This window comes from Camelus bactrianus, chromosome 11, assembly GCF_048773025.1.
Source record: "Camelus bactrianus isolate YW-2024 breed Bactrian camel chromosome 11, ASM4877302v1, whole genome shotgun sequence".
Classification (NCBI taxonomy): domain Eukaryota; kingdom Metazoa; phylum Chordata; class Mammalia; order Artiodactyla; family Camelidae; genus Camelus; species Camelus bactrianus.
In genome coordinates, this window is record NC_133549.1 from 65,694,329 (window position 1) to 65,721,345 (window position 27,017).

At 52.2% G+C, this 27,017-nt stretch overlaps 2 protein-coding genes across 2 annotated transcripts in view; one reads left to right on the forward strand and one right to left on the reverse strand.

Moving 5' to 3' along the window:
- The window catches only part of HK1 (hexokinase 1), a 64,849-nt gene extending 53,419 nt beyond the window's left edge, over positions 1–11,430 (forward strand). Inside the window, exons 14-18 of the mRNA XM_074374119.1 lie at positions 244–343; positions 3,442–3,625; positions 5,553–5,708; positions 8,689–8,922; positions 10,543–11,430. Coding sequence (XP_074230220.1) covers positions 244–343; positions 3,442–3,625; positions 5,553–5,708; positions 8,689–8,922; positions 10,543–10,687 — 819 coding nt within the window. The 3' untranslated portion in view covers positions 10,688–11,430. The remainder of the gene's footprint in view (positions 1–243; positions 344–3,441; positions 3,626–5,552; positions 5,709–8,688; positions 8,923–10,542) is intronic.
- An 887-nt stretch (positions 11,431–12,317) lies between these two features.
- On the reverse strand, positions 12,318–25,743 carry TACR2 (tachykinin receptor 2). The gene is made up of 5 exons (XM_010951664.3): positions 24,663–25,743; positions 20,730–20,924; positions 18,085–18,238; positions 16,624–16,820; positions 12,318–13,726 (listed from the first exon to the last, which is right to left on the reverse strand). Exons 1-5 carry the CDS (start codon positions 25,052–25,054, stop codon positions 13,510–13,512), a joined length of 1,155 nt encoding a protein of 384 aa, XP_010949966.1. The 5' UTR covers positions 25,055–25,743; the 3' UTR covers positions 12,318–13,509.
- Between the last annotated feature and the right edge of the window lie 1,274 nt (positions 25,744–27,017).

A 27,017-nucleotide genomic window follows, 5' to 3' on the forward strand; every position in this document is an offset into this window, starting at 1 on the left:
ATACTCAGTGCCGTCTGTGAAATGGGTAGAATACTTCCTTTCTTCAAATCTCCAGCTTCAAATACATCATTGATAGTCAATGTTCAGTGAAGGAGCATTTCATTATCTTTCACAGGGTGGGAAACTTTCAGATGATGCCCCATGGCTTTCTGACGGCAATGCAGCAGAGTGAACCTGCAGAATCCCAGCCGGGCAGCACTGTCCCTCCCGTAAAGCTAAACCTGTGTCCCTTTCTTTCCAAAGGAATTCGACCTAGACGTAGTGGCTGTGGTCAACGACACGGTGGGCACCATGATGACCTGCGCTTATGAGGAGCCCACCTGCGAGGTTGGACTCATCGTAGGTGGGTGTCCTAGAGGGTCTTTCTTGGGGGCACGGAAGGCTGGGCTTTCCTGTTTTGTGGGAACCTGAGCCAGCAGCTCAGCCCTCAGTGCAAGACAGGACACCTGTCAGTACTGTCCCCTCACCACCTCCAGAGTTTCATCCTGGACAGAGGCGAGACAGGGGTTTCCTCTCCCCAACACCTGCCCAACAAGGCTTCACATTGACTTTAACCAGCCTGTTGGGAACGGAGCTCTCCAGGACCGGCTCAGGTGGACAGGGTGGGAGTGCCTGGAGCTGGCCTGGTCTGCAGGGCTTGTAGGGAGCGGCTCCGGGCAGGTGTTGCAGGTTGGGGGCTTGCAGCTGGGAAGGAAGCAGAGCCTCCTCCTCTCCTGGCTGTGGAGAAGGGCCCCAGGGCAGCCTGGGTGCCATTTGCCCTTTAGCTGCCACTGTTTGTGGGTGGTCCCAGCTGCTGAAGTGGGAGCCAGAAGGGTCATCTGTTAGCTTAGGATTCCCTTATAATCCACGTAACACTGGGGTCTGGGCCTTGAGAGCACATGATTCCTAAAGCATATAGATTTGGGCTGCAAGAAAACCGTTTGACTGATCCTGCTCCTGGTGTCAGGGATGCTGGGAAAAGGCCTGGTTTCTTAGCCAACACTTGCAGACCCTCCCTGGGCCGGCAGGGGCAGCACCCTGCTGCGCGGGCCTTTTTGCCAAGTGTCTGGGAGATCAGAAAGGAGAAGGCCCCAGCAGGCTGCCTTCCTGGTGCTGGGAAGACCTTTTCATTTGTTAAACCACTTTTGGCTCCCGTGGGAACTACAGAGCATTTCCGGGCATAAGGTTGTTTGGGGCCGGCTTTGGGCCTCTTTCTTCCTTTCTTTTGCAAAGCTTTCTTTCTCCACCTGGCCCCTCCCCTTTTCTGCTTATGAATGGGCTTAGGTGTGAAATTCAAAGCTAGAGTGACCCAGCACTTTCTTCCAGGTCTGGCCTCACCTTCCTGCCCCGGAGGTCAGGCTGGCCTAGTGCTGGGGTGGGGGTGGAGGCGGGGAGGAGGGGAGAGGGAAGGCGGGGTGCTCCAGCTGCCCCAGCTATGTACAAAGCCAGGCTTTCCTTCCCTCATCAATTGATCTCTGCTCAGAACTCCCATGGGCGAAAAATATGGTTTACATGTTTTGGCTTTCTTTGCACCCCCTTCCATTTCTGGGGCTCCTTTTCTTCCAGTTTTACACTTTGGGTGAAAGGGAACTGAGAATACCAAAATAATCCAGTTATGTTACCTGAAAGCTGGCATCACCGTTTGGTGGGTGCTGAAAGATAGCCACGCCAAAGATCAGAAGGAAGGATTTATTGGAGCAAGTAAGGAGAACACCAGAGAACTTTCTCAAAGCCATGCGTCCCCAACAGCAAAATTGGGGAAGTTTTAAGCTAAGGGTATATGCATATTCATGAAGGGGCTTGAGCAGAGGAGAATTCAGCATAGAATTGGGGCGGGGTTGGACTAAGTCCAAGCTTTAGTGGACTGAAGTCAGAAAAGATCAACAGCGTCATCCCTTAGGGTCCAGTTGATCTGGTGTTTGAGCTCCTGAGGGGAGTTTAAACTCCACAAAATAGCTCAAGAAGGTGCTTCAGGCTAATCTTTACCACTGAAACAAAACTGAGCCTTTACAACTAATTTATTATCTGTTGCTATTGTTATTTCTCTTGCTTGATTACAGTGTATTCTTTTGTTCCCTTAAGATCATTATTACTGAGACCTGTTTCAGGGCAAGCCTTGTGGCCAGGCTTAGATCAAAAAATGCCCACAAAATAGCTTCTCTTCTGTCATCAAAGTCATGCCTGTTTCTCTTTCTCCAGGGACCTCTACCCTATCTGCTTACAGTTACACATTCAGGAGCATCTACAAAATCTACTTGTTTCTTTAAAGGGCATAAAAGGACCAAAGCCCATTTGGTCTAGCCATAGTGGTGTCCTTGTTTCCCTTAATGGTGTTGAAAGTCCATCTACCTTTGCATCCTACCCCAGGGTGGGTCCATGATGCTCCGGGGCCTTGCTGGTAGAAGTGTGGTCCATGGGCCAGAGCATCAGCATCACCTATGGACGTGTGAGAAACGCTAAGTCTCAGGCTCCACTCCAGACCTCCTGGATCAGCTCCCCAGGGGATTCAAGTGTATATTAAAATATCTGCAGTTTTGAAATTTCCAGTCCATTCACTGAGACAAGGCCAATAACAACAAGCTTGAATGTCTGACAATTGAAACTGCTGTGCAAGTTTTGGAACATTTCATCTCAGCGTCTGTTACCTGACTTGGAGATGAAAACAGCAAATCGTATGTGGTCCCACCCTAGTCCTTGGGGGACCGCAGTCTGAGTAGCCCTGCCCCGGGGACGTCAGGGTTGGAAATCAGAGGCTCCTGAGCCCCTAGAAGCTGTTTGACAGATTGTGTGTGTACAGTGTGTGAGTGCACCCAGAGCAATGCCCCTTTTCTCAGGAGAGCCATCAGAATTTCAAAGAGATCTGTGATAACCCAAATGGCGAGGAACCATCGCTTTAGAAGGGCACCCTTGAAATGTTCAGGACATTGTCCTTCCCTGAACTAACTGGGCATCATTCTGGAGCACAGGAGAGATGATTCAGGCAGAGCCCATGACCATGATAAGAAAAGATAAGTAGACATACATGGCATGATAGTAAACAGCCCCTCCACAGAGTATTTTATACAGATGGATGTGTATACATGCAGTATGTGTACATGGAGAGAGAGGGGAAAAGAGAAATAGAGAAATACCTCCCAGTGTGAATGCTGCCTGCGCTTCCACCACTGAAGACACATCCCTTGTTGTAAGCCCATCTGCCGTGAAAGTAGACATAGCCCTGCCTGGGCAGGTGAACACAGGAGGCTCCTGGTATTGATGTCTGAGTATAAAGTAAGTTAGTCAAATGCTCTGGGCAGTTTTAACTCTGACTCTTATATTTTGAAGTTTTCCTGGAAGACATTGGGAAAGTGAAGCTATTTGTCCATTTTAAAAGCATACCCCTATCCATGGAATCCCGGGCCTAGTTGCAAGCCCCCCTCCCCACTAAGCCTGGCCAGTCACCCCCCGCCTCATGTATTTCAGGGACCGGCAGCAATGCCTGCTACATGGAAGAAATGAAGAACGTCGAGACGCTAGAAGGGAACGAGGGGCGAATGTGCATCAACATGGAGTGGGGTGCCTTCGGGGACAACGGGTGTCTGGATGATATCAGAACAATCTATGACAAACTGGTGGATGAATATTCTCTAAATGTTGGGAAACAAAGGTAATTCCGTCTGGTGGAGGAGACAGGATGGGCAGGGCATGTGGCCACGTTCTGCCTGTTACAGTGGGAGAAGTTTCCAGTAAGAGTGGGGTCAGGACACAGGCCTGGAGGCTGGTCCCACAGGGTCACTCCTGGACTTGGCTTTTGGCCCAAGGAGAGTGGAGAACTTAGGGGTGAAGGGTGGTGGCAGCAACACATGGTACAAGATGGCCCAGGGTTGATGTTCTGTCTAGGTGCCTTCTCTGGGGACGGGGTGGCAGCAGCCACACCACTTCCCTCAGTGACCGCCTGTATCCTAGAACATTCTGGCCTTCCCCTTGCTCTGTGTTTCTTCCCCATCAGTCTGGTAGGAACCTCTTGGTCAGCAAGTTTTTGCCTTGTTTAGTGGAAGCAGAACACACTTGACCTGCAGTTGTTAATGGGAAAGGGAAATTAGGGTATTGCCAGTGAGAGAGGGGATGGGAGTTGGGGCAGGGGGGCGGGGGCTTCAGGTCAGGGGTGAGACAGGCCCCACCGCAAGTCACTCTTCCCACAGCAGACCTCCTGCACCACCTAGTGGCTGTTTGGAGCTTTACAGCTCCAGTCTCTGGGATCCTCCCTGAGATGGCAGTGTCCCCCCTTCCAGCATAGAGACACATGACCCCTTTTCTCACACTCCTAGGAATCAGGCTGTCCTCTGTCATAAACAAAACAAGGTGGTCTAAGCTGTGTCCCCAGGAGCAGAATGAAGAGCTGGGGTATGACCTCCGAAACCTAAGTTATTCTCCAGTTGACCTGAAGATGATGCCTTTTCCAAATACCACCTATGCTTAAAGTTTGTCTTTAAATCAGCTTATGTTCTTAAGTTTAATGAAGGAAGGAAAGCAGGAAAACCAACATTACCATAATAGATGGTAATCATAAAATGGATGTAGTGAAGGACAGTGTTCTTCAATCCCAGCTGCTGTTGTCTACCAGACGCTCTACAGGAGGGCTGCTTGTGTTAGAAGGCAGATCAGCCGGGGTTGGAAGGGTTTAAAACCACATCAGAACCAAGCTGAGACGGTCTCCTTGATGGAGAGAGACGGTCTGCACGGGGATTGATGGTAACAGTGCTGTTTCACGTCTTTTTTGTGGACCACCTGAAATCTTCTGGAGTATCCAGATTCCAGTGGACTCTCTCCAGCTTAGGGACACTGGGATTGGGTGTGTGCGTGGAAGCATTTAAATCCCTTGCCATTTCTGGAGGCCCTTGAGCATGGAGAGGACAGGAATTAAAAGCCCCAAGAACAGGGGCCCCCCAGGGGTATGCTGGCCGCATGCGCCCTCCAGCCTGTGTGGCTTTATCATTCTGTAGGTGCTTGACTAACACTCTGGGCTTTGGCAAAACCTTCCAAAAATTTGGTGGGAACTTTTCCTTTGTCTTCTTGTCCCTTGAAGACTCAGTCCAGTCATCTGCTGAGTCTACAGATATATAATTGAGCACTTGACTGAGAGCCAGGTCCTGGGACTCACAGCTGAGCAAGACACACGTCCTCTGTCCTTTTGAGGCTTTTGCTGCAGGGGTGCGGGGAGGCAGAGGACCCGTGTGTGTTGTGAAGGAGGGAGGGTGCATGGGAACTGCTAGGCAGATGAAACCCCATCCGGGGAGGACAGGCCTCTGGGAGAAGTGATATATGAGCTGCGAGCTAGAGTAGGATTTCGCCAGGCAAAGGCAGGGAGTCAGGTGAGGAAGAGGACTGTCAGCGGTGATGCAGAGTGCTGCTGGTTTCATGTCTGATCCCAGGAGGGTTGGGGATTCCTCATCCTTCCTGGTCTCGCTCTCTGCCTCCGTGAGGAGCATGGAGCGGGGTGCACAGGTCAGTGATGCCCATGAGGGACAGTTAGGGCACCCGGGGTTACGACTGAAGGCTTCATATAGACACCCAGCCCCCTCTTCCCTGTTCAGGTACGAGAAGATGATCAGTGGTATGTACCTGGGTGAAATCGTCCGCAACATCTTAATTGACTTCACCAAGAAGGGATTCCTCTTCCGAGGGCAGATCTCTGAGCCGCTGAAAACTCGGGGCATCTTTCAGACCAAGTATCTATCTCAGATTGAGAGGTGAGTGGGGAAGGCCTTCCCTGTAGAGGTGGACCTGCCGGCAGGGGTCATGATGAGGGCGGTAGGCAGCCTAGGGGACTTTCTGGCCATTTGTGAGGTTCTCTTCCTCCTCTGGAGTACTAGGCCCTGAGCAGTTTCAATCTGAAATCCCATAATTTCACTATAAATTATTTCATTTTATTCATCCTTATGTTAGGGCATTATATTGATTTCTCTGAAATTATGCATGTAAATAGGTTGCATTTTAGGGTAGTAAAAGTACATCACATATATTGTATTGAAGGGGCGTTGAGTCCTCAAGAGCCAGGCACCGCTGGCCTGGTCTGAGCCTCATTTCCTCTGCGAGGCAGCGTGCCCCACAGCGAGCTGCTCTGTCTTTCTCCTGTTTCTCTCACGAGGAGAGAGAATGTCATCTCTGCCTTTGCCATCTTCCACAATGAGCTGTGAGAGAGGGTGGAAAAGTGCTCAGCAAAAGCAAAAGCCACCTTCATTTTTTTTTTCTTTTTCCCCTTAACGGAAGCGCCGGGAATTGAACCCCAGACCTTGTGCACATCAAGCGTGTGCTCTACCGCTGAGCTACCCCCTAACCCCAGCCACTTCATTTTAGAAGTCATGGCAGCAATGCTGATGGTGGCTCCGGGGCCTGCTCCTCATTTTCCCCCAGGCCTGGTCTGTAACTGGCAGGTAAACTCACTGGCCACCAGAACCCACACAGGGACGTGCTGGCTGCCAACAGCGGCCCCGCAGCCCTGACCCTGGCGGTCTTCAGCAGGTGGACCAGTAGCATTTCACAGTCGCGGGGAAGGGAGGCGCTGTGATTGGAAAACAAGTTCCCGGCTTCCATCTCTCCTCATCCTAAGTTTCTCCCAAGAGCCAAGTGTGGAAAATAGGACCCATGTAAGAACGAGAAGAAAATGTCAGCGACTATTTCTTGCTAACATTTTTTATTGTGGTGGATATACGTGACCTAACATTTACCACTGTAACCGTTTTGAACTATGCAGTGGCATGAAGTACATTCACATTGTTGATCAGCCGTCACCACCATCCATCTCCAGAACTTTCTCGTCATCCCAGACTGAAACTCTGTCCCCATTAAACACTAACTCCCCATTCCTCCCTTCCCTCAGCCCCTGGCCACCACCCTTCTACCTTCTGTCTCTATGAATTTGACTACTCTAGTGACCTCATGTAAGTGAAATCATACAGCATTTGTCTTTCCACATCTGGCTTATTGCACTTTGCATAGTGTCTGCAAGTTTCATCCATGTTGTAGCATGTGTCAGAATTTCCTTCCTTTTTAAGGCTGAATAATTCTTTGTATGTATAGAGCACATTTTGTTTATCCATTCACCCATCCATGGACACTTGGATTGCTTCCACCTTTGGCTGTTGTGAACAGTGCTATAAACATCAGTGTACAAATACATGACTGAGTCCCTGCTTTTGATTCTTTCGGGTATATATATACCCGGAAGTGGAATTGCTGAATCACATAATTACTTTATCTTTTTTGGGAGGGGAGGAACTGCCATACCATTTTCCACAGTGGCTGCACCATTTTACATCCCACCAGCAGTACATACAAGGGCTCCAACTTCTCCACATCCTCTTCAACACTCGTTATTTTCTGTTTTTGTTTCTCTTTTAATAATAGCCATCCCAATGGGTGTGAAGTGCTGGGGAAGGTCTTTTTAATCATAACAGCAAAGAGAGAAATCATAAAGAAAAAAAAGCCAAATTTAGCTACATAGTTTCTATAAATTAGAAAAAAAAAACAGTCATCAAACTTAAAAAGACAAACAGCAAACTAAGGAAAACATTTGCATTATGTGTGACAAGATGCATAGCATGGCATCGTGGGTGAGAGCTTTGGCAGATCTGGTCTTGAGACCTCTCCACCCCACTGGCTGTGAGCTTTGGGTGAGTTACTCAATCTCTCCCAGCCTCAGTTTTTGCATCTTCAAAATGGGAATAATCATGCATGGATTGGTTAGCTATTAGAAGGAAGAAATGAGGTAATGGATGTAAAGCACCTGTCACACAGGAAGTCCTCAAAAAAGGCTAACCTCTCTCATCACTGTCATTGTCACCATCATCAGTCATTGTCAGCTCTTCGAATTTAATAAGGAGACAACTATCCTAGGAGAACAAGAGTCTTGGTATAATAGGTTGTTCATGTGGCCAGTAAACAAAACAAAAAACTCATCCTCACTAATAGAGAAGAACGCAGATTAAACCACAGTGTGATGCCGTTCTGATGTTATTAAAACCAGTCCTTTCCACTGGGGACAAGCTGGGCCAGATTCTCGGCTGGAGAAGAGAGTAAATTGATACAGCTTTCTGAAGGGCACTTGGCAATATGTATCAAAAGCCCTTTGACCCAGAAATGCATCCTAAGGGAAAAATCAAGAGTTGCGCCCAAAGACTTAGAAACAGGACCCGCATCAGCGTGTTTATAGTAGCAGGGAATTGCAAACAACTTAAATTTCTCTAAACTGCCCGAATAAATGATGTTCATCCCCAGAGTGGAATACCTTGGCAGCTGTTTTCCAGCCCTATTCTCAGATAAGGAGGTGGGAAATCGCTCAGATGTATGAAGTAGGAAAAGAGCAAGAAAAAAAACCACAGATAAAGGACAAGCCCATTCACACATCGTAAGAATGGCGACCTTCTTTAATGCTATCCAAGAAAAATAGGTTGAAAGGAAATATATTTAAACGTTAATAGCATTTTCCCTGGTGTTGGGATTGTAGTTTTGATTTCACAATTTTTATTTTTCTAGTTTGCCAGTTTTTCTACAACTTAACATGTAATACTTTGGGGATCATTAAAAAAAATGGACAAATGTTATTTTGAAGAGGAAAAAACCACGACTCTAATAAGTACGGTAGTTCGGGGCCGGCTCCTTTGGAGTCGGCTCCTGGGCTGCGCGCGTGGGCCCCGCTTCATCCAGCCTCCTGGCTTTCGTCCCCCACAGCGACCGGTTAGCGCTGCTGCAGGTCCGGGCCATCCTCCAGCAGCTGGGGCTGAACAGCACCTGCGACGACAGTATCCTCGTGAAGACCGTGTGCGGGGTGGTGTCCAGGAGGGCCGCGCAGCTGTGTGGCGCGGGCATGGCCGCCGTGGTGGACAAGATCCGCGAGAACAGAGGGCTGGACCACCTCAACGTGACCGTGGGGGTGGACGGAACGCTCTACAAACTTCATCCGCAGTGAGTGGGGCTGCCGGTGGGGGTGGGCAGGGCTTCCTGGCATCTGTGCTTGTGGGACATGGGGTTGTGATTCCCAGCAGGACACAGCCAACCCGAAGGCTGCGCAGTCAGCGCGGGGCTTGTCTGGGAGGAGGAAGTGAGCTGCTCTGAAGTTTCCCTGGGATCCCTGGGGAGGCCAGGAATGGCTTCACTTGGTCAGCTCACATCCGTAGCCTGGCATGTCCTGCTCTCCGCTCCTTCCAGGCCCCTCTTAGGTCAGGCAGAGTCCAGGTGGGGAGCAGGAGAGGAGGTAAGGCTGGGCATGGGCTCACCCATCAGCCTGGCCAGGAGGCTGCGTTTGGTAAGTGGGGAGAGGGAGCCAAGGAAAGGGGAGGAAGGCCCACTGTCTGGTTCCCCTGCTAAATCAGGTCGTCAGGAGCCCTGAAGGCAGGAGCAGCTTTGGCCCTGGGCTTTGTAGCAGGGCGGGGATGGGGAGTGACCTCCTGTGGTCAGGTACCCGACACCTCATGGTGTGGGCCCATCTGCTCTTTGATCCACTGCATGTCCCAAAGCTTGGCGCATATGAACAGAGTGACCATATTATTTATTGTCAAAACTGAGGTACTTTTTCCAGTCAAGAGAGTGCTACTAATTATCACGCTGGGATCATCCCAGGTAAACTGGGCCATAGTATCACCCTACTTAAAAGCAGACTCACCCATCTCAGCATGGGCATTGCCTGCTTACCTCATGGCTGTGGCTTGGGATGGAACCATCTGTCCTGCTCCATCCCCACCTCTGTCTCTCCACCTTCCTAGCTGTCCTCATTGTCACCGTGGTTTAGAGTTAGGCTTTGGAGCCAATCACGGACATGCTTGGATTTAATCCTGGCACCACCATTTAGAAGCTGGGCTCAACTGATCCATCTCTGCCGAGTCTTCTCTTCTTCATGGGATAATAACCACAGGCAGGACGAATGCTATGTACATAAAGTGTGGGGCACCTAGTCGGTACTCAGCAAAGGGCAGTCAGTATCACCTCTAGGTGCCCCACTGCCCTGAGCATCCTCAGCCTGGCCCTATCTAATTTTCAGCACAAATTGCAAGGACCTAGAGTCACCTCTCATTTTGATGTTATGCTTCACTGGGGCGCGGGAGGGGGCTCCCTCCCTTGGCTTTAGGTGCAGATGGGCTGGGGTCTCAGAGGGCTGCAGCTGAGGGTGGGTGATGTTCTTTTCCACACAGCCTGCTGAGCTGACCCAGTGCCGGACCAGCTAGGTCAGCCTCAGGGGTCCACGGCCAGGCCCCAGCACCCCTTCTTGGTTTTCAGTGCCCTAGGAGTCTCAGGCTTTGAGGATGGGAGCTGTCTGGGTATGCTTTTCATGCCGTGGCCCTCATAAGCTGTTCAGAGAAGCTTGTTTTGGATTCTCCGTTGTGCCTCCCTGCTGCAAATTGTAATGGGATTGGCTGTAAACCCACTTTCCTCCCAGCCGTTCTCCGTAAGCCGCAGCTGCTTCTAAGCAGCCCCTGCCCCGTCTTGCTTCCCTCCTTGTTGTTAGGGTCCTTCAGCGTCATCAGGGGGGTCCAGCATCTTTCGTATTCCCCTACTTACCCTTCTCCTCTGTTTTTTTGTCTTTTTTAGCTTCTCCAGAATCATGCACCAAACCGTAAAGGAACTGTCACCAAAGTGTAACGTGTCCTTCCTCTTATCCGAAGATGGGAGCGGCAAGGGAGCCGCCCTCATCACGGCAGTGGGTGTTCGGCTCCGGGACGAAACGGGCAGCTAAGAGTCCTAGCCCCCGAGCCTGCTGCCCTTCCAGCACTTCTCTCTTCAAGCAGCGACCCCCTGTTCTGCCCAGTGAGCTGTGCCGGGAGACGCCGGCGACAGGGCCCGCACCACCGCCGCGGGGAGGAAGATAAAAGCCAACTAATGGCGCATAACGTAGGGTAAAAATAGAGTGTGTGCTGTTGATAATCTCTCTCACCTCCGGATCCCTCCTCACCTGCCCTACCACTTTGCATGATTTGATTTCAACCTGGTCGTACGTTCCCCATGTGTAAAGTTTAGTGGCGTTTGTTTCTAATTTATGCATTACGTCCAACAGTTATTTATTGGCCCAAGATGAAAAGTCACATCCTCTGACAGGCCTTATGGGCCTTCACAGCCTGTCCTTGGGGATGTGTCCCCTGTGTGAAATGTATTATCACCAGCAGACACTGCCGGGACTCCTCCCACGGGTGCATTAGCGCCGCTTCCTCCCGGCCCAGCACCCACTGCTGTCCAGTGTCCCGAGGTTCCCATCAGGGTGTGTCAGTGCCACTGAATTGTGTGTCCGTGGAGCTGGTCATAGCTACATTGTGACAGTCTTGCATTCTGTCTGTCTTGGGGGGAGGTGGGCAGTCCTGTGGGAAAGTGTCTTGTCTCCATTCGGGTAAAAGAAACCAATCAAGAAACAGTATGCTCATTGGAATTTCCCATCGCTTTTGTGAGCCATGTTGTATGACCTAGTAAACTTTGTACCAATTCAAAGACCCGAGTGATGCTTCGTGGCTGGGGAGCAGGGAGGATGTCTGGGGATGTGGCAAAAACCAAACCCTGGGGGGTTTTGTGGCCTCCTGGGTCAGGGCAGAGTTTGAAATGAAGCCTGTGTTCTTCAGCACCCAGTCTTTTTTGGGCATGAGGACTTCTGTACTCTTTCTGCTGAGGGTCATTGAAGTAGCCTCTCCCCTGCCTTCTAGCACCTGCCCTCCCACTTCCTGCTCTAGCCGCAGGCCCTTACCCTGGGGAGGGACTCCTGAGCCCCCACCTCGTCACCTTTCAGAAGGTAAAGCCAGCCGACAGCCTGGCTTCCTCACTTGTAGTTGAACAAGAAAAAGTCAGCTTGGCTTGCAGGGGCTGTTTGGGTTTAATGAGAGGACAGGGCAACCTTGGCCCTCCCTCCTGCCATCCCCGAGCAGGTCCTACCCTCATCACCCTCTCCACCAGCTCCAAGCCACTGGATGAATAGGCCCCCTGTCCTAAGCGGATAGTCTTGCAGCAGCTCAGGGTAGCAGAGTTGCCGCCCTCTCCCCAACCCCCGTTGTAAATGAAACCCTTCTGTAGGAAACTGGCCCTTGTCTGACCCTTTCATCCCTGCCTCACCTCAGCCTTGAGGGTGCTGTTCCTCTCTGTGGCTGCCTGTTTGGATTCTCCGCCAGCCCGTCGGTGGACCCACATCAGTCCGCACTCTGGTGCCCTGTGATTGAGGTGCCACGTGAGTCTCCCACATCTCCCTTTTTATTAATATGGAGGTGCTGGGGATTGAACCCAGGACCTAGCACATGCTGAGCATGCACTCTACCACTGAGCTACACCCACCCCTCCATCTCCCATATCTCTTGGTGGCTTTCCCTAGGACTGACTGCACGCTCACTTGGTTTGGTGAGAACAGAGTCCCTTTATTTGGCCCTGCCAGTGCCTATGGCACAGTGATTTTGTGGAAAACTCTGGGTGTGCACTGACAGCGTTATGTGGTTCTTTTGGAGAGGCACTGAGGCATGAAGGGTGAGTCAGCAAGCAGGGTGACTGGGCCAGGCCTAGGGCTTTCCAGGAGCCTGGACAGTTGGCGTTCTCTGCCTGGCACCTTCTTGCTTCAGAAGTAAGGGTGAGAGCTGCGTTGTTGGCTTGCAGGAGGCATTCGTGTAAAACGGCTGTCTTAGTAGTGATACAAGCATGGCTGCTGTTTCTGAAGCACTTCATCTGCGTTTGGCCTGCCAGTTCATAGGCATCACTCCCATCCTCACAGCATCCCTGAGAGGTAGTTTTGTCATTGAAAGAGGAAGAGGCTGAGGGTCATGGTGACTTGTATGAGGCCACCCAGCTGAGGCTCCTTTTGACTCTTAACCACCACCTACGCTGGGGCAGATCTAGGTTCTTAGATGCTGAGGCAGAGAAGCCCTGGATTGACTCACAGGCTTTGCAAAATAAGAAGCTTCCTCTCTTGTGTCTTTAGCCTGATAATGAATCACTGTCATGGCTGGGTGCTGTCCACAGATGTGTTTTGTTTGGTTTACCCAACATTTATAAAAATGTGAGCCAAAGTTAACAAGTCTGGAAGTTTCATAAATTTGGATTTCTGGTTTCTTTTGAAAGATTTAGAGGCTCTGGCAACAATGGGATCCCAGCTACATGACAACATTTTTCCAGAGCTGATCAGCTACTGTCTCTTTGGGTGCCTAGGCCCTCCAGTTTGCCACAGTCCCCACCATTCCCTATTGCCCCAAACACTGGAAGTCAGTTACCTTTTATCATTACATTTACATTTTTTCTTCTATATTGGATCCAATTTACTCATATGTCTTATGCTCCAGGAAGGCACTTGAACTTGCAACTCCTATATTTGGTAAATGTGAGTTCCCACTGTCTTCTCTGACTCTTAATGGATCCCCTGAAGCACTGTCTGAGAGGGGTGGCTGGGAAAGTCAGCATCTCTGCAGAGTTCCTGGCCCCATCTTGTTTTTCCATTGATGTACTGAAGGGTGAGGCATGGGCCAAACTTTCAGGTGTGGTCCTCTCGACTGGCTACTTCTCAAGGGTACTAAGTCTCACCCTGCAGGCAGGTACAAGGCTTCAGGGTTCAGTAGACACTCCATCTTGGGGACATTCAGCCTGCCCACTGGCAGCTTCAGAGGGGACCACATCCCCAGCCATGAACAAAGTCTCCTTAGTGTGACACCTCTTGACCCTCCTGGAGAGGGAGAGAGTATGAGTCAGCTCAATCTTGTCCTCCTCGGTTGGTGTGGCCCATGGGCAGCATCGGAAAGCAAGCCGGAATCCAGAGCGAAACCTGGTGGGTAGAGGGTCACCTTGAGCACCAGAGTGAGGACGACAATTATGAGAACTGTCCTAGGGCTGCCGCCACCTCCAGGAGCTGCTCTCTCCTCCAGAGCAGAGTCACTCCCTCACTCCTAAGAGCTCAGAGTCTCTGGAGACACCCTTTCTTTAGTGGTTTTGGGTTTTGGAAGTAGCTGGAACTAAGTCCAAGGATTGAAGTGGGTGAATAAGCTGAATGAGACCATTTGTTATTACAAACAAAAATAAGCCTAGTACAATTATAAAGACAACACATTTTCTTGTTTGACTTATTAGCTGGCTTCTAAAAGAGTTTTCCAAGAGGAATCTTTAAAAATTGGGGCTTCGGCAACGTTGGGTGGACTAAGGATGCTCTCCCAAGGGGACAGTTTTGAAAGAAAATATACACGAGGAACTACTTAGTTTCAGTACATTTGCTTAAAAAATAAACAGTTCTCCCCATGGCAGCACCAAGGGCTCACAGGTAAATGAGAGATCAGAAGAAGCAGATAGTGAGTGGAAGAAATGAGGAAGAGCAGGTAGAAAGAGAACACTGGCCTGTCAGGAGCAGAAACAGATGAGACCCTGTGTGATGCAGAGGGAGGGAAAGAACCGAATGGTCTATTCCCAGGAGACGCAGAGTTCCATGTTTTGGAAGAGCAGGCCTGACTTCGGTTCCTCATCCTGCAGCTCTAAAGATTCCACAGTGTGGCTCAATAAATGCCTTCATTATGCGAGCTTACTGGCCTCTGCCCTTTACATCCAGCACGTCCAACCAAGCTCCCCACCCCGGCTGCCGCCCAGTGGTCCACATCTCAGTTCCTGACAACTGAGAACCCACAACTCCACTCTTCCACTAGTTCAGGCCAAGAAGCTGGGGTCACCCCTGACTTTGTCTCCATCACATTCTCTTGGCTCTACTTTAGCAATATCTAGACTGACCACTTCTCACACGTCTAAAGCCATCCCCTCTCACCTGGATCACTGCAGTCGCCTCGCCGTCTGCCCGCTGCTCCCCTTGGCCTGATGTGGTCCCATTCCAGTGCAGCTATGAGACTGACTCTTTCACAAGGAAAGTCAGCCCCGCAGGGCTGCTCACGTCTGAGAACCAGCCCAAGTCCTCGCCTGGCCCTCCGGGCCTGGCCTTGGTTGTTCCCGCCGCCCGGAGCTCTTGCCCAGGCAGCTGCAGGGCCCACTCGGTCCTCAAGTCTTTGCTCAGGACTTCTCAGTAAGGCCCACCCTGCCTATCCTGTAAAATTGCAGCCCTTACGCCCAGTTCTTCCAGTTCTTCCCCCAGCCCTTCCTGTCCTCCCTTACCCAGCTCTAGTCTCTCTTTTTCCCACAGGATTTATCACCGAATACACTCTGTAGTTCACTTACTCATCATGTTTGCCTATTGTCTCTCGCTGCCTCCCCACTAGCAGGTCAGCTCCCTGAGGAAAGGGATCGCTATTTTTATTCACTGGGGTATCCCCAGTGCCTGGAACAGCGCCGGACACACAGAGCCACTTGGTGAACTGTTCTGAAGGAAGGAAGATTCTGCCGGGAGCACCAGTCCTACTTTAGAGCTAGTGTCGTCAAATCCTGCATGATCAGAAGTTATCCCAGGAACTTGTAGAGCCCTGGGGTGTTGTTCAGACTCCCAGGGACCGTGTCATTGGGTAGCAGGAGAGTGACCAATGCACAAACACAGACGGCTCAGGGCCCCTCCCTGAGGTGACAGTCCCTGTCTCCAAGTTCTCATCCTACAAGCTGCTTGCAAGAGAAATGTGTGATGTGGGGTGAGATTACAGGCCTTGGAGACACATGGAATCTTTGCTGTATGAGTTTAGGAGTGTCTTCCTTTCTGAGGCTCAGTTTCCTCATCTGCCAAATGGGTATAATACTTCCCTCATATTATCTACTTTCCTCTCAGGAGACAATGGAGGGTTCTGGCACCCATTAAACACTCAAAAAAAAAAAAAATCAGTTTTCTCACTTTCTTCTGGCCTGTCCCAGGTGAGTGTGAGCAACAAAGACCCTACTGGTATTATGAGTGGCCTGGACACATGGGCAAGGAGGTAATAAAAGGCATGAATAAAGAGACCCAGGGCCAACCTCACCCACATTTGTTGAGGCCAGGACTCAGAGGCCACTTCTCATCTCTTCTTACCTGGCCCCACCTTCAAGGTTCTCTGAGGCTGAAGCAGGACTCCTGGGTGCTGGGGCTCCTGCCTGGCCCACCACTTCCCATCTCTGCCAGTGCCCCAGAGCAAATACAGCCCCTCTCTGGGACGCCACTTCTCCAGGAGTACAAGGGATGGGAGAACCCAGCTGGGTGGAGTGAGAATGTGGCTCCTTCCTCTCTGGCTGTCTCTGCCAAGGTCATTTCCTAGCTGCCCTGAAAGCCCCTCCAGGGCAGAAAATGCCCTGTGGTCTTCCCAGGGGGCAGCCTGCTCCTCCTCCAGTCTTGCCCCAGACCTCTGACTGAGTGCTATTTACTGCTGGGTTTCCACTGAGCCCAAGGAAAGTCCTCAGTTCTTCCTCATTGCAGGAAGCTCTTACAAATGTCAGTCCCTCCTGCCTTCATCTGGCTCTTTCCTTCCTCTCTGGCTGGACTTCTGCCTCTCTCTGCCTCTCCCCTCCATCCATCTCTGTCCCTCCCTTCTCTCTTCTCCTTGTCCCAGATGCAGTGCCCAGAAGAAGGAGCAGGAACAGGCCAACAGTGGGAGATGTGGCCCAGGGAATGGGGCAAGGCTTTGGGCAGGAGGTGGGGCTCAAGGTCGGCCGGAAACAGAGGGAGGCTTGTGCTGTAGGCTCCCTGTAAGAATGGTTATCCCCTGCTGGGGTGGGAGGCACAGCCTCAAGCTGTGCAGGGGAGCCCAGATGGGGAGGGCTCGGGGGAGGGCTCACCTGTGGTTGAGGCAGCAGTAGATGATGGGGTTGTACATGGTGGAGCTCATGGCCAGCCAGAAGAGCGCCAGGTAGACCTGCTGGATGAACTTGTGGCAGTAGATGTCCTCCTGGAAGCTGCCCAGGATGAAGTAGAGGTGGTAGGGCAGCCAGCAGACGGCAAACGTCACCACCACCAGCACCATGGTCTTCACGAACTGGTCCAGGAGAGACTCAGGTCACTCCCCGCCTGGAAGCCCTAAGCCCCAGTCTTCCCAAGGGTGAGGCACCCCTCTTGCCAGCCTGAGAAGCCCTCAGTAAGCAGGCCCCATCCCCCTCTACAGCCTCAGTCCCCTAGAGCATCTTCTACACAGACACTCCTAGGCCCTCCACCTCGGGGATTTTGCTCAGGCTGGTCCCTCTGCCCACATTGCTATCTCTCCTTTGAAGGCCTCACTCCTCAAAGCCCAGCTCGTCTAAAAGGCGTCCCGGATCCCTTTTAGAGCAGAGCAGCTCACCTCCCTGGAGAGTGAATGAGTTTTCGCTCCTGACCCCATCCTTAGGGGAGACCCATGCCAGTTATGGGTTCCCAGGCCCCCATCTTCCTGCAGTCTGTCTGCCACAGCCCTTCTAGCCATAGGTAGTGAGGCTTCAACTGGGGACCCCAGTCTCTGCCCAGGGGCCAGCTCCCTGACCTTTCCCTATTCATGGCCTGGTCTCTGCAGATACCCCCGAGCATGACCCAGTGTCCCAGGAGGCACGGAGGGCAAGCCAGGGATGGCAAATGGAGATCAGCTCTCCATATCCAACCGCCTCCCTGAATCGCCCTGTGGAAAATACCTAATGGCAGATGAGAAGCCAAGACTTTGACCTGCCTCGTGATGTGATTAGCCCATTACCTCCCCTGGTCGTCTAACAGGAAGGGGGAATGGCAAAGATGAGCTTTGACTGGGAAAGAGTGGAGAAGGTCTGGAACAGAGATGCCAAATCAGGATCCTTGGGAGACCCTGAGTGGCAGCGGGGAGGGAGACACATTTTGGTTGGACGCTGAAGACAAATGATGTAGCTGGACCACAATCCAGTCTCCACGATCTCTGAGGTCTGCAGTGCCAGCATTTGAGAATTCTCCTGTGATTCTATCCAGGAGTCTCCTGTAGTTCTGTGGGGCGTCTTAAATTCGACATTCTGATTATTCAGAAAGTCTAAGATTTTCAGATTCTATCATTCTAAGATTCTTGGAAGTACCTGAAATTCTGTGGAGCTTTAGGGTTTCCTAATTCTCCTAAAATTCTGGGAATTTCCATTTTGCTTTGTATTTGGCCAAAGACCAAAGGCAAGTTCGCTGGCCCAGAAAGATGGAAAGAAGGCTCTGGCCAGGGACTTAAGACAAGGGCAAGTTACAGGTGAATTCTATCAAGGACAAGGCGGAAACAGCATCTCCGGAGGCAGGGCCAGACTTCCTTCCCCGCCCCCAGAGTTCACCTTCTTCTTGGCCTGCAGGTGGCGCAGGTTGGCGCCGTGAGCCTGGTGCACGGGAACAGTGCGTCTCCAGAGCGTGAGGCCGATGACACTGTAGGCGACGAACATCACCACGAGAGGAAGGAAGTAAATGAGGGCGATCACCGCGAGATGGTACCTGGAGGGAGAGTCGAGGGCCTGGGCACGGGGCGGCCCGGGGGCGACTCCAGCATCCGCCAGAGCCTAGTCACTGGGACTTGGCCGGCGCCCCTGAGCTGCCCCAGGTGGGCCACCCTGGGCCACATCCCAAGGCCTTGGTTTGATTTAAAGGAAAGGAAAGGAAGAAAAGAAAAAAGAAAAAAAAGAAAAGAAAAGAAAAGAAAAGAAAAGGCAACACTGGCTAGCATATGTGCCCAAAGAGGGCTTCCCCTGCTGCAAAAGGGACACTCTAGCGTTAGCTTTGAGTCTTTCCAAGTGGCACACAAGTTACCAAACAAGGAAATAAATAGGAAACGAAAAAGTTAACCAAGTAATGCATTCATTTAAAATTTAAAATGCCATTAAGCACAATTAAAAAATTTTTTTTTAAATCTAGGCTATCAGCCCCCCCCAAAAAAAGTGACCTTAGGCAAGTCAGATCGTTTCCTCAGTCTCGGTTTCCCCATTTGTAAGGAGGAGGTAATCTCTACCATCCTTCTTAAGTATGAGTAACACCTCCCAGTTGCCGCATTCTTTCCTTGGGATGGCAGTGCAGGATAGGAATTCACTCTGGGCTAGGTTCCCACCCAGAAGTGAGTGCCAAGGACCCTCAGGGACTGTCTTCTAGGGTCTGCCAAAATCAGGGATGCCTCCTCTCCCAGCCTGGACTGCCTTTTTTGTATTTTGATTTTGGGAGCGTATGTGCATTTTCCTGGAGAGGGCATCTGTCATTTCATCAGATTCCTGTATATACAGGATGTGAACCTGTAAGGATGGAGCCCGCAGTCTAAATCCCAGAAGTTCCCTCACCCAGGAATGATCATTCTCACACAAGAAACCAGGCTTTCCCCAAATCCTCCCAGAATTCGAAGTAACCCCAAAGTACAGCCTTCCTAGCCTATCTCTGCCCTCCTGTTTTCCCCTGTTGCCTAAATCAGGGTTGTAGCTCACCATTCCCCAAAATCTGGTGCTTGATACCCTAAATTCTGACTGTTCCCCACCTGAGGGAGAAAAACCCACTCTTAAGGTGAGGAAACACCGCCCCCCAGTGGCCAGTCACGAAACGTTCCGCTCTCCACGCGTTCCCTGAGTCAGGGGCGGGGGCGCGTCCCTACGTCCACCGCCATTGGAGCAGTGAGTCCCGAGAACGCGGGTGCAGGGTAGGGGCAGAGCCCCAGGGCAGGGTCTGCCCTCGAAACTCAGCAGTCCTTGGGAAGAAGCTTCTCAGAGAAATGGCGCCTTCCCTTAAGGCCACAGCGCGGTGCTTAGGACAGGCGGAGACCAGGTAGGGGCGGGCGCCAGGGGAGCGGTGTTAACCGAGGCGGGGGGTGGGGTGGGGGTGGGGGGTGGCTGTCGTGATCTGGCCTCTCCGAGCCTGCACATCCTCATGCCTGGGGCAGCCGGGCCTTTGTTGGACTAAATCTGCCACCTCCAGCTTTGTTTTCGTTTGTCCGCTGTTTACCACATACTGGGTGCCGGTTCTGTGGCAGGCACGGTGCTAAGTGCGACAGGTACATTTTCTCATGTATGCTCACAACAGCCCTTGAGGAAGATTCTCTTACTAATTCCATTTGAGGGAGAAGGAGCCAAAGGTTAAGTGACCAGCAAGGCCCTCCAGCCAGCAGGGGACAGAGCAGGACTCCAACATGACTACTGACTCCAGAACCTCAAGCAGTTCTTTACTGTCTACTACCAACCACGCCCTGCTTGGGGATGACAAGCCACACCCTGAGAACTGGGCAAACTGAAGCCCAGAGAGGGAAAGGACTTACCCAGAGTCATACAGCAGCTGGACCATGCTTGAGTTCTTCTGCTTTCTCCCCCCGTCCCCCAGCCCATGGTGCTCACCTGAGCACCAGGCTGGCACCAGACTCCTGAAAACGTCTCAGGCTCATCCCCTACCCCTTCTTTCTGCCTCAATACCCCGACCTTCTGTGGCCTGAGCATTTACGATGCCCTCCCCCAAACACACATTCCCAAACACGTACCCATGTGCACACACCCTTCCACAAACACACTCAGATACTTACACACATACACAGACACACATGCATGTCACATGTGCACACATACCTGTCCTCATTTAGGGAGACACACACCCTTTTTTAAGTAGCAGAGTGGCGAGGAGACTGGGCTCTGAAGCAGGACTGCCTAAATTTAAAGCCTTGATTTACCACTTACTAGCTGTGTGGTTTTAGAGACATTATGTAGTTTTTTAATACCTCAGTTTTCTCATCCAAAAAATAGGAATAATAATACATCCATACCCCTATGTTGTTAGAATTAAATGGGTTCATGTATGCAAAGTACTTAGACCAAGCCTGACACTTAGTAAATGCTGTTACTTTTAGTTTATACTGTACTCACGTAATCCCAGATTCACTCTCAGACCCATGTGCACACCCACGTGTACACACTGTACATATGTGCATGCACACACACACACCGCCTCGCCCACCCCCAGGTCTTACAAAAGGAGTGTCTTGCCACCGCTGTCTTCGGGCCAGGCCACCACGCACTTGGTGGCACCCTGGTCCATGGTGATGGTGGAGTAGAAGCACTGGGGGAAGGCAAGGGCCAGGGCCACCAGCCAGATGCCAGCAATAACTGCTCTAGTGCCGGGCGCTGAGAGCCGTGGCTGGAAGGGGTGGACGATGGCCATGTACCTGTGAGCAGAGGGCCGTGTGAGCAGTGGGCGCCCTCGCGTCAGACCTGCCCCACCTCCTCTCCCCCACCCCAGGCCCACGTCTCCTAGTCCTCTTCCTCACACCCTGCTGGTGACCTGCAGAGAGCCAGCTAGGCTGTGACCCTCCCACAGCCATATGGGACACTAGTGCCCTAAGCCCCAGCCCACCCTCACCTTTCCGCCACCCGGCCTCCCTCTGAGCGTGGACATGCTCTCAGGTGGCCACAGGAGGGCAATGTGGCCACACCGGAAGTCCAGCCCGGGCCGTCGGCCTGAGGCTCAGCCCCGTCGAGCTCCTCAGCCACAGTCCCTCTCATGTTCAGAACCGTAACAGAGCCCGACAGTCTCCTGGACAAAGCCCAGAGCGGCTGCCCGCCAGCCTTCTGTGGTGGAGGAAATGCTCTACATATGCACACGTGGCTGTGAGCACTGGAAGTGTGGCTAATATGACTGAGGAACTGAATTTTTAATTTAAATTAATTTAAACATAAACATGCACATATGGCTGTGGTTATATTTTTGGACAATGTGGGCCCAGACCTTTAAACTCAGCGTTCAGGGCCCTCTGCATGTGGCTAATGCACTGTCCAGCCTCTTGTGTCACCACTTCCTGTCCCTTCCCTGGCTCACACTGGCCGCGGAACAACCTTGCCAACCCTCTACGAGTTGTTTTCTCCCCCTCGACCTGGAATTCCTCGTTCCTCTATGGATTCAGCCAAGTCTACATAAAAGTCCAGCTCCTCGGTGAGGTCGGCCAGGAGCAGGCTGGTCTCCTCAGCTCCTGCCTCTCCCTGAGGGAACCTGTGGGGTTGTGTCCTGCCTTTGGCACCTCCAGGCCTGGTAAGTAGTTGTTACCTCCAGCTTCCACAGCTGCGGGGGGCCAGGGGGAGACCCAGCTTGGAAGAGGCACTGCTGGCTTTGAACCCAGGGTGTGTAGCTCCCGCCTGCTCCCAGGACCCCCACCCGCTGTGGGACTGTCCTGAGACCTAGTGGGCTGAGGCCTCATGCGTCTAGGGCCCTGAAGGAGGAAGGGGGAGCTGTGAGTAGCCGCCTGCTTCCCTAAAGTCAAGGGAACCCAAAACGCAGGGCCGCACCTCAGCCCCCACACTGCCTCTACCTGCTGTGTTTCCTGGGGTTTTGGTTTCCTCCTCGGAAGGAGGGTGTGGGGCTCAAGGGGGCCCTCATGTGTCCTGGACCCACTGGCCATCCCGGGAAGCCCACGGACCCCTCCTCAGAGTAAAGCTTTTATATGCATAAATTAAAATACACAGGATTACAAATGCAATCAGTGATCCTAAGTACAGTTATCCAGATGTAAAATAAATGGGGGACATAGTGTCATACACTCTCCCTTATCAGCCTCTTAGCAAGATCTAGCAGCAGGTTTGGGAACCGTGGTAATTTTGAAGCACTAGCGACAAGTGTGGGTGATGCTTTGAGATTTCTGTGTGAGTATCTGTGATTTCTGTTGGTGACATAGTCCAGGCACTGCTGGTGTCCCAGCGAAGCGTGGTGTGCTGCCTACATTTGTAGTTGTGATTTTCACCCCCCGGGGGACTCAGGTTCCCTTGCTGCCCTGGGAGGTGGGGCGGGGAAGAGGAGCTTTCTTTCTTACGCTAATTGTAGAGCGGCAGGCCTGTTACTTTGGATTCCGACTGATGTGGAAATGAGTCCTGGCTCCACCGCTTTCCAGCAGGAGGGTCTTAAGCGAACCACCTGAGCTCTTTGGGCTTCTGTTTCCACCTCCGTGAAATGGGATGATCATAATTTGGGCCATTAGGGTTGTTGTGCAGAGAAATGAGATGCTTGACAAGTGCCTGCAGGCAGAGGAGCCCGGGATTGGAGAGTGTGGTCAGTCCTATTTATGTCTTTCTTTTAAATTCACCAGAAATGGCTTTGGTCCTCCATGACCCCCAGGTCTTCCTCCCTGGGATTAATCTGAACCTTGTGGCCTCATGTTTTCTTTAGCCCTTGCCCTGGGCAGGGAATTTCATGTCTTGAGGTCTTAGGCATCACGTGAATGGGACTCTGTGCCCTGTGAGTGTTTCCACCCCGTCTAGGTGAGGACAGCCCCTTCCCTGCTCCTCACACACACAGGCGTGCTCCTGCACCTCTGCCTGGAACGTTCTTCCCCCAGACCCTGCGGGGCTCACTCTCTCGCCTCCTTCCTGCCTTTGCTCAAATCCCACCCTCACAATAAGGCCAACCTTGACACCCTAACACTGCGCCCTGGCCCACCTCAACACACACACCCTAGCACCTTGAGGCCCTTTCCCCTTCCTAATATTTTCCCATAGCTCTCATGACCTCAAAATACAATATAAAATTTATTTATTCTTGTGATTATTATTTAAGTTCTCACCAGGGCAGACATCTTTATCTGTTCCCCTCCCCCCACACAATGCCCAGAACAGTGTTTGTACACAGCAGGCAATGAACATAAGAATTAATGAAGAAATGAAGGGACGGGTCTCCATCACTACCACCCTGACCTGAGCCACCATCCTCCCTCACCTGGATTACTGTTCAGCTGCCTCCTGCCTGATCTCCTGGCTCCCACCGTACCCTCTACAGTCCATACTCCCCTGCCCCTCAGCATTTAAAATGGAAGGCCCATGAGGCTGTGATTTCGGGGGCTATTAGTGGGACTTTCAGAAATATCTAGGGTGTGTTAAGGTGCTCTTGGTGGGGGGTTGGGGGCTGTGGTTGGATCATGGAGGATGTGGTCCAGGGCTGACAGCCAGGAGGTCTGGGCTCCAGGCTCCTGGCCCTGCCCCAACTTGCTGGCTGACCTGAGGTGATCCTGTCCATCTCTATCCTCAGTTTCCCTGGTGCAAAATTAGAAGCTTGGCCTAGATGCATGGTTTTCAGACTTTCTTTTCATTTTTAATTAGTAGAAATACATTTCTCAAGTGAAAGCTGCAGGGAAACTTCATAGTAAAATAGCCAAGAGCAGAGACTCGAGCTGCTGTGGGTGAGAGGTGGCTGGGCCAGTGGGGCTGGGATAGAGATTGCGGGGGTCATTGGGGAACTGCGACGCCCACACCTCATCAAACCTTCCTGAGGAGGAGTTTGTGTCTCTGAGAGTCCTGCCTCCCACACACACCTGCTGTCTTCCCGCTGTCCCTTTTTGTTTGTTGTCTCTCTCAGCCACACTTCTGGGGACACACAGTCCCCTTCCATGTCCAAAGAAGACTCTAGATCTGCCCACTGATCCCTCCTCTGCCCCCCCCCCGGCCCCCTCAGCAGAGGGTCACAACCTGCGCCCCAGACAGCAGCATTGGGAAAGTAATTGGCTCATTGTAATTATATGATAACTACATGCAGTGTTAAATTTACCCCTCATGTAATCTATCTAGGAGTGGGAAAACAATATAAACAGTTTCCTTTTAGTGAAAGGTGCTGCAACAAAGAGCAACTCCAGAGAACACTCCAGAAGGTCCCTAAAACACTATCACTCTTCCCCTGTGGCCTTGAACAACCATCTAGTGTGAAGTTCTTCCTTGTGTCTAGCCTTAACCTGGCTTGCTTCAGTTTCATAGTCCCCTGTCTTCCAGATGCATAGTTTAGGATATGATCAGGTTGGGAGGCAATGCATTCCCTGGGTTCTGCCCTTAACTTGCTGTGTGACTGCAGGCAAGTTACCACCCCTGTCTGAACCTCAGCCAAGTGAGCCGACTCCCCTCAGCTGCTCTGCTACCCCACTGCCCCCTCTTGCCTGTCGGCGGCGATGGCAGTCATGGAGTAGATGCTGACAAACATGGCTGTGATGGGGAAGAGGTTCTGGAAGTAGCAGAAGGCACGGCCAAAGTACCAGATGTTGTGGCTGGCGTAGACGAAGTTGAAGGCGGCATTGAAGGCGGCCATGCAGAGGTCGGCCAGGGCCAGGTTGACAATGAAGTAGTTGGTGACTGTACGCATCCTCTGATGGGCCAGGATGATCCATATGACTGTGGCGTTGCCTGTCACAGCCACCAGCACCAGAGCCAGGTAGGCTGCGGCCCACAGTGCCAGCTGCCAGCCGGGCATGGAGAAGGCTGTGAGGCCCGTGATGTTGCTCTCCAGGCCGGATGAGATGTTGGCGTCAGTCACCACAGCACAGGCCCCCATGGCTGCCTCTGGGTTGGGGACAAGGGCCCTGGTGCCCTTCTGGGATATGTAGAAGAGAAATCCCCTTTGGTGAGTATGTGGGAGAGGGAGGAGTAGGTGCAAAGCCAGGCGCGTCCGGGGAGCCGGGGCTCACTCCCAAGTCTCAGGCAAAGATGAGCTAGGCTGAGCAGAGAGCCGGGTCCAGAGCCACTGGCATTTCAGATTCCCTTGTCTCCGTCAGACTTCTCCAATGTCACGTGGAAATCTAGACTCCAAGACAGAGTTTCAGAGCAGGAAACATCCTTGTAAATCATCAGTCAGCCCTTTCACTGCAGAAATGGAAAAACAGATTCCAAGAGGGGACCAGAGCAGGTCACGCAGTAAGTTAGGACCCAAACCCAGGTCCCTCCTAATGTAACTCGGGATGTTCTCGATCAGACGCACGCACAGCAGTGCAGCAGTCTTTGGATTCCGCAGGTCAGCTGCACAGCAGGCTGTCCCTCCGGGCATTGGGGTGCAGGCCGGGCTGCGTGTGTCCCCACTGCTCTCGGGGTGGGGCGGGGTGTGCGGGACGGCGAGGGCCTTGGCTGAGGTGCTGCCTGCTCCCGAGGTGGGGCTTTGCCTCCTGCCCCTTGTCCCACCCGGGGCGTGGATGACCCGGCCTTGTCTCTTGAAGAAAGATTTAGGACTGGCTGTTGAGATGGGGAGAGACCCGGGGACATGGGGAGTGGCAGGGGTGGGGCCTGGCACAGCGGGCACCGGCCTGGGTGGGGTGTTTACATTCAGCCAGGCGGAGCTACGTCTAGAATGTGATTAAGGGCGCGCACTTAGGAGCCTTGTGGACTCCAGGCAAGTCCAAGCCTTCCGAGCTCTGGCTTCCCCATCTGGAAAGCAGAGGCACAATACGGTGCACGTTTGCAGTATATCTGTGAGTTTTGAATGAGATAACGTACATGAAGTCTATTGAGCATAGAGGCTGGCACAGAAAAAGCGTGTAGGGGAGTTGTAGCCCCATGGGAGGCCCCTGGACAGCTCAGGGTTCCACGGGTGAGAGAAACAGACACAAAGCATTTCTGACAAGTTCTCCGGTGATGCTGATGCTGCTGGTCCAGGGACCTCACTTGGAGAACAACTGTCTTAGGACAAAGACAGGGCAGGGCCTCTCCCCTGAACCCCAGAAAGCCCTGGGAGGCTGCCACAGGCTCTACTATTGGTCAGTGACTGCATACACATGTGTGGGGCTGTGTCAGAGTGACTGTGTGTGGCAGACGCATGTCAGTGCACACACACTCGTGCACCTGTGCACACCTGTGGGCATGTGGACCCTCAAGGCAGAGCAGGCTCAGAAGAGCAGGGCCCCTCACTAAAGGCTCTCAGTCACCAGCATCAGTGGCCCTGCTGTGCTGCTGTGCTAAGTGTGTGCATGGTCCCCGGGGAATCCAGCCCGGTTCCTTGGGGAGGGGCTGCTTCCAGGCCCCTACTCCTCCCGTGGGTGTGTGTACTGTGGGGTTCTGGGCCTTCTGCCCTCCTAGAGTTGGCTTCAGACACAGCTGGCTCCAGCCCTGGCCAGGCCTCTCTGGAGCAGGCCACCAGCCTCTGTTCGGACCTCTGTCTCTTGCCAAAGGGCCTCTGCCTTTGATCTCTGTTAGTAGCAGCAGCCGCTCAACTTTGGGGCTTATTTTGCTCATACTTCCCTGGCCAGGGTTTTGCAGGTAGGACATGTAGAATTAAGGTCATAAACACAAGGCAACCATTTTTGCGTTTTTCCCTCCTACTCCAGGCAGTTGGATTTTGTTGAATTTCAGGTGTGAGCAGAGTGCAAGGCTGGGACACCCGAGAGTGTCACCCGTAACAGAAGCCCAGAATAGGGGCCATTCCGGCTCCCCCATCGTCCCGCCACCTCCATTGTGTACATGAGGATTATGTTTTAAAGCTATTAGATCCAAGAGTTTTGTTTCCCCCTTAACTCATGTGCTCTTGCAAC